The following is an 11,887-nucleotide window of genomic DNA, read 5'->3' on the forward strand; positions in this document are numbered from 1 at the left end:
TGTAAATAAATATCAAACAGATTATTTCTTTCTTTTCTCTCAATTTTGAGAGAAGCGTCCATGGGCACTTTTGTTCCAATATCTAAAAATTGTTGTCATGAGAGAACTATTTTGGAGCAGTTGTGAAGAACCAATAATATAGCAATAAAGAAAAGCTAAATCGAGAAAATTGTACCACGTTTGTGACATATTATCTGGTTAACGTAACCATGATGTGACCTCTAAATCAATTATTTTTATGAGGTTGTTCAGAAATTCGTTTGAATTTGTTTATGTTTGCGAGACTTTACGATTGATGTTGGCGGCCCCAGCCCTACACGCGGTTTCAAATTAGGGAGCGCTAAATGGCAATAACCCCCCCCCCCCAAAAAAAAAGAAATTGGGAGGGTTGCTATGTGTCACTACCATGTATTAAAAAAGCACCTGTACTTAGGGTGATTTAAAATTCCGCGCCCACTAAAGGTGTAAAAGGCTGAATATATTCATAATTCATACGTTTGGTGAAAAAAATTAAATGGTGGAAACAATTCTGCTGTTTGATGGGTTTATTGGCTGATTAGTCTAATTTGGGGGCGCTTGTCTGACAATTTTGCAGAATAGATACACCAAAATAAGACAGGGTATGAAGAGAAGCAGCCAGACTATCCAGCACATGACTCTGGGCCATCCGAAACTGAGGGACTCCACGTCGTGCTTGTGACCGTCGACCATAATCTCGTTTATGCTCTTGAAGAAATATGTTGCCACGCAGATCTGAAGGAAAAGACATAATTCTTGAAATAGAATTCTCCGAGATATTGTTGAGCGAATAACTACAAATGCTTTGTACCACATTTTCTCTTTTCTGTAAATTTTACAAAAACTATGTTCAGTAATTAAAAAAAAGTTTTATCTCAATTTTTATCAAACATTATCAACATTTACCTAACCGTCCATTTCTTCAATTCTTTTCAGCGAATCCCAGGATAAAGCGCCTTTGAAAACTGTATTGTGATCAAAATTCCTGAAGGTTGATGCTAATAAATCAAATTTCTGTCAACAAATACCTGTACAGTGAAAAATAGGAGTTGTCCGAAAGAAGAGAGGAGAGAAGTGATAAAAGAGATCTTCTGCACTTTCTTGAACCAGTCACCCCACGTGACCACGATATACGTCACTGCACTCACAAACAACACCAGCGACAGAGTCATCGTCAGCCCTGCAAAGTGATAAAGCTTATCTTCTCCAATATTTTTGGAACCCTCCAATCAGTAGGTTTTCAATATCTTTCCATAATAAAAACAGGATAAAATAAGATGATTCAGCCCTGAAGAATAATGGTGTCTTTCCCATTACCCCCCCCCCCAGCTTAATGGATAACCTATAGCCACCCAAACACGGTAATTATACCAAAATGGGGGGCTATATTTTCATGGGGGGCTATGATGGGAAAGACCGGAATAATGACGTTCAGATCACGATTACAGATACAGCAATTTAGTTCACTTACCTGCAAATGTCTTTGCAGTCGTGAGTGAACTGACATCTGTCTTTTTTGTATAAGCTTCGTCATCCCTCGGGCTCGACTTGCACTGTTTGCATTCAAATTTCTCCCCCTCCTGTTGGGAATAATCCAAATACAACACACACGAGTCAAAAATACCCAAATTCGCTTCGCAGTTTCGAAATCGTGATTCATCACATCTTTGAACAAGCCATCTTTGCGAAAATGAAATTGTGAACACACCGATTATGCAAATTGTCTGTGTTACTATAAATAGAACAGACAAAACTTTGTGATTGGTCAGAATTGCTCGACCGAACGAAAGATATTCTTGCATTTTAGTCGCCATTTTTTCCTTCAAAAAAGACGAAGCGTTTTTGATATGAATGAGCAAAATGATTAGACAAGATTTTTGCTTGATGCGATAGTTTAAACGTATCAGCTCGTGTTGTTTTAGTTTTTCCTACTGAATCAGAAATTACTATGGAAAAAGAAACACGGGGAAAATTTTGACCAGATTAGGTGAGCTGCTGTTTTTGAATAATTAATACAATTTCCAGATGTTTTCAGGAATTGTTTTTATTTGGTCAGGTTAGAATACATATTTGGCACGCGTTCATGGAAGCAGCGCAAAATCGTTCATTTACGAAATTTTGACTGGGAAGTACGGAATCGTTTCCTATTAAGCTCTGAAAATTTTAAAAATTTTGTAGCACAGGAGTATTCAGATTTGGCCAAGTGTCATTAAATAGTTTATACATTTTTGAAAAACATACTAATTCTATGCAAAAACTGAACAAAAAATTGTATCAAGAATAAACGAGCAAATTTGCTCAAATTTCCAGCGCATTCTCATTTTGAAACCGAGAAAACAGAAATCAAGATAAACTCTTAAAACATATACTATACCGAAAAAGTGGCAAAGGAAAATTATGCTAGAGAAGTTTGCTCTTGCCTTTTGGTGTTTTGGCTTATTAATTTTGGTGTTTTAATTGTATGCAATGATTTTTATGTGCACAAAAAAGAGCTCAGTAAAGTTCTTTATCACAACGTGTTGGTGTTTGATTTAAAATAGATCTTTGCAATTTTTCAAATTCATTTTTTGTCGAACAATTGTTCCTAAATTTCGAGGAGTTGAAAAACTTTGGTTGTACAGTTCAAATTGTTAATTATGTGGACTGATAAACTTTTTCAATTGTACTGTATGATAGCCATTTCTTTTAATTTTATGAAAAATTATATTGGGTACCTTGAGAAAGAAATTGGCATTATACAATTTTCCGAAATAAAAAGACACAAAGAGTATTTAAGCTTTTCACTAAGACCAGCACTTTCAAAAAGTTGTGCCCCGAAGAGAAACAAAAGAAACGCTTACAATTAAACTCAGGATATTGTTAAGTATTCAAAAACATTTCTTATCCAAAATTTTTTTTGATGCGCTGAGAATTCCATAATTAAATGACAAATTTTACGAATAATCACTCAACTTTGATTGTTATTCTGATTATAAATTCTGGAGAATCACTTAAAAGAAACCATATGCAAAATGTTGCTGAGGAAGAAAAGTACTCAAAAAGAAGTCAAAACAAAAACGAAACTTCGTTTTTAATTCTAAATGGTTTGTTTCAGAGGCCAAAACATTTTATCCCATCTTGTTAAATGAACAAAGAGAGAATTTATGTAAACAGATTTTCAACTTTTTGTCAGACAGAAGCTCTATTTTGTATCAATATCATCAAAGTTGGGAACAATTTTTGAATATTTTTTTAATAGAGAGCAACATTTTGCGCAAATAAATGTGACTCAAGAATTGAACAGATGTAGACAAAGATGGACCAGAAAACCAATCCTGAATTTATCTGAGAGTCCTTTTTTCTGAAACCGAGTAATCAATGTTGCAACGGTTGGCGGCATAAAAGAAATCCAGGCGTTGTATTCCATAAGAAAAATGACTTGTTTCAAAATATGTGAAATAAACAAAATGTGTTGCCTTGAAAAGATTGGACTATTAGGTAAATTTAGATATCTTGGGAGAATGTTATGTTCGTATTTAAGAACTAAGAAGTTTTTAATAGTATCCTTTTATTAAAGAGACACTCCTATTTCCAAAAACCGATGCATGAAGACGTCAGATGAGAAAATAAGTAATTAAGGTAAATGGCAACAAAAATTTGTCCAAAACCCCTTTAATTTCATCTGATTTGGTTCCATGCTGTTTTTAATTGCCAAATAGGGAAAAGGATCCTGAATTTAGATTAAGTTTGTATAAAATACAGCAGCCAATACAGCAAAGTGCAGTCCATATTTTGGGACGTCAATGAAGTTAGCAAAATTTGATATCACAACGATAAGAGCATAACTTAATTTTAAGAACTTATTTAAAGCAAAGTTAAGGATAAAACTGAAATTAAAAAATGAGAAAAAAATAGTTTAGAGCTTTTAAAAATGAGTATGGTATGTATTTATATGAACGCAGGAGAATTTTATCCAAAAAAAAACAGATTATTCTATAAACAAAGTTTTGAATTTTTCAGAATTGGGGATTTCAAATCCCTTATTAAAATAATTTGGTCCATATTGAATATTGATTGAGTAATAGCTTGTCCCATAAACAGCAGAATCTGAAATTTTTGATCAAAAGCTAAGTCAGAATTTTACGTGCAATGCCACTGCAATTAAAACCTTTGATGATGTTCTAATTTCCATTTTTTTTGATACAATTGATGAAAATGCATCAGATTCCAAGTTCGTAGCAAAGTGCTTCAAGGAAGTTCAGTTCCATTTGATTTTGTTTCTACTCGTTGTTTTGCTCCCGTGCAGAGAACAATCACCTCTATTGAAATAATATCCAATAGTATTAAATATTGGAGATCTGAGAATTGGTTTTCCTGGAAAAGTGAAATAGCCCTGAGCTAAACGACTTGCCAAAGATTTTCTACCTTTAAGAAATCCATTACTTGTGCGGTATTTGTTACAACGATGTCAGCCAGACATACTTCACGCATTGAAGATTACTCCAAAAAATTCTTTACGCAAAAAATTTAGCGATATCGTACAATAAAAATGCTGCCGTTTCAGCCAAATTGTTCTTTGTGTACATTGATTTATGTCCAATGTGTTATTGGTAATACAGATTCAAAATTCATCATAAATGTACCGCAATTTGTGGGGAAAATGAAAATATGCTTGGAAGCCGTCTATATACAACAATGTTTGTCTTTGTCATTTTTGGGGGTCATGAAAGAGCCATTCAATGAAGCAAAGAAAACAGCAAAATTGAGCAGCGATATTTTGGTCGTATAAAATTTGAGCGTGTCATTTTCTCGTCTAACTACACGAAATCCAGAATATCTGCTTCTTTTTTCTGGCATGTGCAGCAAACCGTATATTTGAAAAGTCGATGCTAATCGGTTTCCTAAAAATATGTAACGAATGAAAGAAGGATGAAAGAACGCAACAAAAAAGTAAATAAGTCCTTCAAAAGACCAAAAAAGTAAGCAACAAAAACAGCAAACTCAATGGAATTAAATTTGAAACACAATCGTTCTCCGGACATTACAAGCAAAAAATTGAAATGCTATTGGAATATAGCTTTGATGCTAATAAAGACAAGCACGGATCATCGAATGTAATGGGGCAATTGATGGAGACATTATCTATTTTTTACAGAATTATTCAATTTTTTTTCAGACTTTTGCATTCTGTAAAAAAATTATCAGCGATCCATTAAAGCTGAGTGTGAATCTGAAAATTATAAAACTGTTAGGTGAAAAGTTTGAAATAGAGCCCGGGACACTTATTATCCACAATCAATCAAATGACACAAAAGCGTTCTGTTTTGTTATGAATTTAGAAAAAAAATTTTCTCGAAAATTTTGAAATCAAGTGCTCTCGGTTTTAAATGGTTCAGATAAGACTTTTCAATTCTGAGAAATTACTTTGTTCAGCTGAAAAAATTTTTAAACGAAAAAAAATTGAAAGCGAAGAAACAAATGATAAGCGCGGGAAAGGAACACTATTAAAAAATATTGGATGCATCTAACAAATAACGTGTTTCGAAATTCAAAGAACTGACACAAGCACTGAAAGCTTGGATTTTTTGAAGTGTTTATTCACATTTAACTGAAAAGAATTAAATTTCTGCAATTTGCTGAAACTGAAAATCATGGTTCACAGAAGTTTTCAAATTTAACAATTGTATGCTTTTTTGTTGCAATAAATTTTATGCATATATTAACTGAGGCGCACAACACAAGAGCTAAAATAGAATACGGAAGTAGCTAAAATAAAATTGGAACGTTTTATGGCATTTTGTTAATGTAGTTATATGCTAAGCCATGGGATAATAACGCTTAATATAAACTGCGTATCTAGTCAAGATAATTATAGTTCAAAACTGGCTTCTAATTATATAAGCTTTTTTTAATCAATAAGGATCATCAATGGCATGCTTAACAAAATATTTGTTGAAAACTTTGGTTTTTTTGTGGGCAGTACTCTTAAAATTGGCTTTTCCTTAGTTCTATCTATTACTGCATATAACAAATTTTATGTTACTGCGATATCAAAACTTATTTAATCTTGAGTCTGGCTAGAGGCTCAAAGGAGGATTCAAGCGCACACTAGTCTGATCAGTAGTGGCTTTGAGTGCACGATAAAAGCACCCAAAAATTCGGAAAATAGTCTGGAAAATTTTTGGGCCTCGCTGTATAATGATGTAGAAAATGATCTGATCATTGGCAACTTCGGTCTCGGGATGGTCTAACCAAAAATTATTGTTTTTTTTTTTAAATTGTTAATTAGCGCACAAACGTCTGGACAATGGCCTGGAATTTGTCTGGACCAGAGTTGCCAAAACTTTGGACAATGTTCTGATTTCGTTCTGACCAGTGGTTACATCAGAGACTGTTTCGAGTGCAGTTATAGAACCCACATGTGGTTTCGAGAGCTCGTCAGTATGATCAGAGGTTACTTTGGTCTGAGATGGTCTGGTCGGAGACTACTTTGTTTCTAAATGGTCTGATCAGAGGTCACATCCGTCTGGCACCTCAAACTGGGTAAACTTTAATTATCTACGTTTTTAGATAGCCCAGGATGAGGTCCGCAAACCAAGACAGGTACTGGGCAGATCTGATTTGGGTTGCGGACGTGGACCAGTGCTGACCAGACCGAACAGGCTTTGGCCACACTTGGCGAGACCAAACAGACAAGTCAGTCTGGCCAATACCTGTCTTGGGTCGTGGACCTCATCCTTGGAATTCTGCTTACCACTTTTTAAATATCGTATTGCATCAACATTTGCCCTGATTTTCCTTTATTGTTAGATGTCAATTTTGTAGATGTGATTCGCTCACCGCAAAAGTATAAATATTTTATTAATATGGTTATTGTCAAACTGTTATTAATGTAAAACTATTTTCTAATGAATGGCTGTTAGCTATTTTAATTTATTGCGGTAATGACATTATTTCAGCTAATTTAACAGGTACACATCACTTCTTAGATTTAAAATTGGCAAATGCTGGACAGCGCGATAATTATAGCATAAATCATAACAGTTACTTGTTCTGTCGATGGGAGTCAAAATTTAATCCAAATAATTGCACTCTCCATTCAATTGTTTATAGTTTTGAAGTGCTCAAAATTCTTCTTTCCGCCTTTCAAGACATTAGCTTAAACAGAGTTAATGATTAAAGCAAAGTTTTCACTGAAGGATTATCTGTTTCGTTTCTCAAAACCAGTGACAACTGGACGGTTATGTTGGAAGATATTGCAAGATAATCATCCTTTTTAAAACCTTTGCTGGACAACCGTGCTGCAAGACAAGCCAGAAATAGGCCTTTTATCCGTCGCATGAGACCCCATTAACTTCTTTGACTATCTGAAAATAAGGATTATGTACCTGTGTCTGCAGGCACTACTAAAACAATACTAACACGTACAACTAGGAACATAAGCAAAATGCGCATAAAAAAGAATCAAAGTTGGGAGTTTGGGCAAAAGAAGAAAACTATGACTAACCTAAATAAAAGAGATAAACAAAATGACAACAGGGGGCACACAAATTGAGAGTAGGTAGGATTGGCGCAAAACACATGAAGAGAAAGAGGGAAGAGAGAGAGAGAGAGAGAGAGAGAGAGAGAGAGAGAGTGAGAGAGAGAGAGAGAGAGAAATAGAGCGAGCGAGAGAGAGAGAGAGAGAGAGAGAGAGAGAGAGAGAAATAGAGCGAGAGAGAGAGAGAGAGAAAGAGAAAAAAGAGAAAAGAGAGAGAGAGAGAAAGAGAAAAAGAGAGAAAAAGAGAGAGAGAGATAGCGAGAGAGCAAAGCAAGCAGTTAGGTTGAAACATGAAACAAAGACCAAGACAGGAGGGCAGATGTTCGTGTTGCAGACACATACAAAACACATCGCCATTGAAAACCCATCACTGAGCGAGCCAACAAAATCCAAAAACTTGCAGGATAACGTTATTTGCAAAAGGTTTGTAAGGTCCTCTAGATAGGCGCGAAAAAAAGAATCTTCTAAGATGTTTCAAGATAACTGTTCCATTCCGACTGGGGTATTAAGACTTGGTAAAGTGTTCATACACTTGTTTATATCTTTCTTTATCAAAATCAAAAGATGTGTAATGAAATATCATTATTGTTTAAGCTCAAACAGGACACCTGATGAGGTAAACTCACTGTGGAGCTAGACCTTTGGCAGGTGCCAGCTAGTAAAAGAATTAATGGAACAGGTACACATTACTTCCTACAGGTACACTATTTTAACAGGTAAACTTTACTTCCTACAATTAAAATCGGCAAATCCTGGACAGGGCGATCAATATGTCATAAGATCATAGCAGTTATTCTTCTGTCGCTGGGAGTCAAAATTTAATCTAAATAGTTATGCTCTCCATTCAATTGTTTAGTTTTGAAGAGCTCAAAAATTTTTTCCGCCTTTCAAGACAAGCTTAATCAAAGTTTATCATCAAAGCAGAGTTGTTATTGAAGGATTATCTATCTCAACAAACCCAGTCAGAATTGGACGGTTATGTTGGAAGATATGGCAAGATAATCATCCTTTTTTAAAACTTTGCTAGATAACCCCCCTGAAAGACAAACCAGAAATAGGCTTTCTATCGGTCGCGTGGGACACCAATAGCTTCTTTATCTATCTGAAAATAAGGAGTGCACTTGTGCCTGCAGCTGCTATTGAAACAATGCTGAAGCCATCACGTATAATTAGAACATGATCAAAAGTAAAACAGTAATCAGTTGGGCAAAAGAAGAAAGCATGACTAACTGATTTAAAACAGATGAGCAAAATGACAACAGGGGGCACAAAATTTGGGAGACGGTGGGATTGCCGCAAAACACACGGACAGAAAGGGAGAGAGAGAGAGAGAGAGAGAAAGGGGGTAAGAGAGATAGAGAGAGAGAGAGAGAGAGAGAGAGAGAGAGAGAGAGAGAGAGAGAGAGAGAGCATAGCAAGCCATTAGGTTGAAACGCGAAATAAAGACGAAAACAGGAGGGTGGACGTTCGTGTTGCAGATAATTAAAAAAACACATCGCCATTAAAAGCACATCAATGAGCGAGCAATCAAATTCCCAAACTTACAGGATAACGCTATTTGCAAAAGGTTTGTAAGGTCCTTTAGATAGGCGTAAAACAAGAATTTATTAGGATGTTTCGAGATTACTGTTCCATTCTGAATGATTTTTTCAGACTTCTTTCTTTATCAAAAGATGTATATTGAACTATCAATTTTGTTTCAGATCAATTGAGACAACTGATGATGTGTACTCATAGTAGAGCTAGACCTTTGGCAGGTAAGAGCTGGTTAATGAATTAATGGCACAGGTACACATTACTTCCTACAGGTACACTATTTTATCAGGTACACTTTACTTCCTACATTTAAAATCGGCAAATCCAGGACAGGGTGATCAATTTGTCATAAGATTATAGCAGTTACTTCTTCAGTCGCTGAGAGTCAAATTTTAATCCAATTAATTTTGCTCTCCATTCAATTGTTTAGTTTTGAAGTGCTCAAAAACTTTTTCCGCCTTTCAATTCATTAGCTTAAACAAAGTTTATCATCAAAGCAGAGTTGTTACTGAAGGGTTATCTATCTCAACAAACCCAGTCAAAATTGGACGGTTATGTCGGAAGATATGGCAAGATAATCATCCTTTTTTAAAACTTTGCTAGATAACCCCCCTGCAAGACGAACCATAAATAGGCCTTCTATCGGTCGCGTGGGACATCAATAGCTTCTTTAACTATTTGAAAATAGGGATTGCACTTGTGCCTGCAACTGCTATTGAAACAATGCTGAGGCCATATCTCATTTCATGCCCTGTCTCCCAATGTCAACCATTGCGGCGTCCTCTTTCTCAACTGTCCCAATACTTTCTAATTGTTAAGCGTTTTTTATGAAGAAATTAAGATTTTCCATTGCAATATTTGATTGTTTTATAGAGCATTTGTAAAATTGCGATTTCCATGACACCTTTATTAGCGCGTTTTAGTTTTTCTCAGAAAAAAATTGTTCCCTGCTTAAGCTGTATTAAACTGGTATTGTCTCTTATTGGTCCAGCCGATTGAAATATTTGTTTAGTAAATTAATTAGTTTTTTGCACTGAGAAAGCTATCAGAATTTTAAATTGGACTGGTTAATCATGTTGGAGTTCTGGAAAATTAAACTGCCATCCCTGCTTTTTATAAAGAAATATTGTCGATTCTATAAGTGTACGGAACAATTTAATGACCATCAGGTTAATCGGCTAAAGTAAGTTTTATTGCTTTTTTTTGGTTTCAGTGCTGATATTAATGTTTTGTCATTCGTTAGAATTGTGATTTTTTTTCACAAAAAACTGAAGTGTTCTGTAGCCCAAACCACCACTGCTAATAATTCTAATCCAATTGTTTTTATTTTTATTTTACTGCCTTTAAGAATCTCGATGCAAATGCTACTGGCTGCCACCCGTTGTCTTTGATATCTCCGTGCTCACTCCGCCCTAAGATTGACACCGCCCTAAGATTGGATGTTTCCCGTTGTATAATATTGGATTTCTTTAAAAAGATTAAAATGAATTTCTTTAAAAAGAATAAAGTATTTCAATTCTACTATCTCTACAACTGTGCGTCGCATTGTTATCACTATCTTGTACAGCATGCGCTATTGGACTGATTTCAGCATTTTTTGCAGCTGAGAAGCCTCTCCAATTCATTGATATGTTTTCTGTTCTAGCGCTCTTCATTGTCGACAATGTCACTAGGCTTTTCGGCTATCTGGGTATCTTTGTTGTTGCCAGTCCTTGTTGCCTAACTGTTTAGACCTGTTGTTTTTGGCAATTTGTTTTTTCAGTATAACTCGATGAGGCGCAGTTGGTAGTTGCCTGCGGAGAATGACTCGTTGCTTCTCAGGCTTTCGTTCTCCGTTTTGTCCTCTCATATACCTCTAATTTTCAACCCTATTAATTGTGCATCGGTTGCCGGACTTAGTTTTTCTTGTTATTCGTCAGTTCTTTCGCCAAAATTTGTCCGGGCGCCTGTCGTCCTAAAATTGAGTCTGATTTTTGTGTTTTTGGAATGCAGTGTATTGCGAAAAATTTCTTTAAAAAAAATTAGTGGCTGTTTGAATTTTGTATCTGAGCAAAACATCGCTGTAGAAATTCCGAGGACCAACTAATTCAATCTTTTGAAAAAACCAACTAATTCAATCTTTTTTGATTATAAATTTTGCCTCTGTGAAATTTTTTGAAGTCATCTTATAACTCTTTGTTATGTTCGACACAATTTTCAATTTCCTCTAAGTTTGACTTGTTTTCGAATTATGATCAAGAAATGGGCCTTCAGTTTCAGGGGGATTACTTGTCGTCCGTCCATCCACAGACAAGTAACTTCAAATATCAAATAATTTGCGCACTTTGAAATACATCTATCGATTTTTCTATTGCTCGCCAGTTTGTTCTCTGGGTTCTCCTTCAAGAGCTCGGTAATCTGGTTGAAAAATTTGTCCACTGTTTTAGTTGTATTAAACTGGTAATCTCCTTTTGATCAAGCTGATAGAAAAAATTGTTTAAGTAATCTAATTAGTGTTCTTACCGAAAAAGCTATCATTATACGAAGTCGGCTTTGCTCTTCCTGTTGGATATCTAGAAAAATAATCTGCCATCACTACTTTTTTCTCGAAAAATGTGTTCAATTTTATAAATGCACGGAACAAGTTGGTGTACCCGAAGAGCTGATCGACCAAAGTTTGTCTACTTGCTTTTTTAATTTTTAGTGCTGATAGGGATGATTTGTGATCCGAAAAAAGTGCTAATAAATCTCATTAATTTGTTGATTTTCCTTAGTTCTACTGCCTTTAAGACTCTCGATGCAAATTCTACAAGTTGCAAACCCTTGGGTTTGTTG

At 35.3% G+C, this 11,887-nt stretch overlaps 1 protein-coding gene across 1 annotated transcript; it reads right to left on the minus strand.

The window, feature by feature from the left end:
* Positions 1–403: 403 nt before the first annotated feature.
* Positions 404–1,972, minus strand: LOC142351797 (uncharacterized). The gene is made up of 3 exons (XM_075403977.1): positions 1,490–1,972; positions 1,047–1,198; positions 404–753 (listed from the first exon to the last, which is right to left on the minus strand). Exons 1-3 carry the CDS (start codon positions 1,830–1,832, stop codon positions 562–564), a joined length of 687 nt encoding a protein of 228 aa, XP_075260092.1. The 5' UTR covers positions 1,833–1,972; the 3' UTR covers positions 404–561.
* Between the last annotated feature and the right edge of the window lie 9,915 nt (positions 1,973–11,887).

Source organism: Convolutriloba macropyga, chromosome 13, assembly GCF_964194025.1.
Source record: "Convolutriloba macropyga chromosome 13, txConMacr16.3, whole genome shotgun sequence".
Lineage (NCBI taxonomy): Eukaryota > Metazoa > Xenacoelomorpha > Acoela > Convolutidae > Convolutriloba > Convolutriloba macropyga.

What these genes read in the sequence shown, in the direction of transcription:
- LOC142351797 (XM_075403977.1), bottom strand. Translation starts at nt 1,832, where the DNA reads ATGGCGACTAAAATGCAAGAATATCTTTCGTTCGGTCGAGCAATTCTG. An exon ending in GACTGCAAAGACATTTGCAG is followed by an intron (nt 1,199 to 1,489) that starts GTAAGTGAACTA and finishes ATCACTTTGCAG; the next exon opens with GGCTGACGATGACTCTGTCG. An exon ending in TCCTATTTTTCACTGTACAG is followed by an intron (nt 754 to 1,046) that starts GTATTTGTTGAC and finishes CTTTTCCTTCAG; the next exon opens with ATCTGCGTGGCAACATATTT.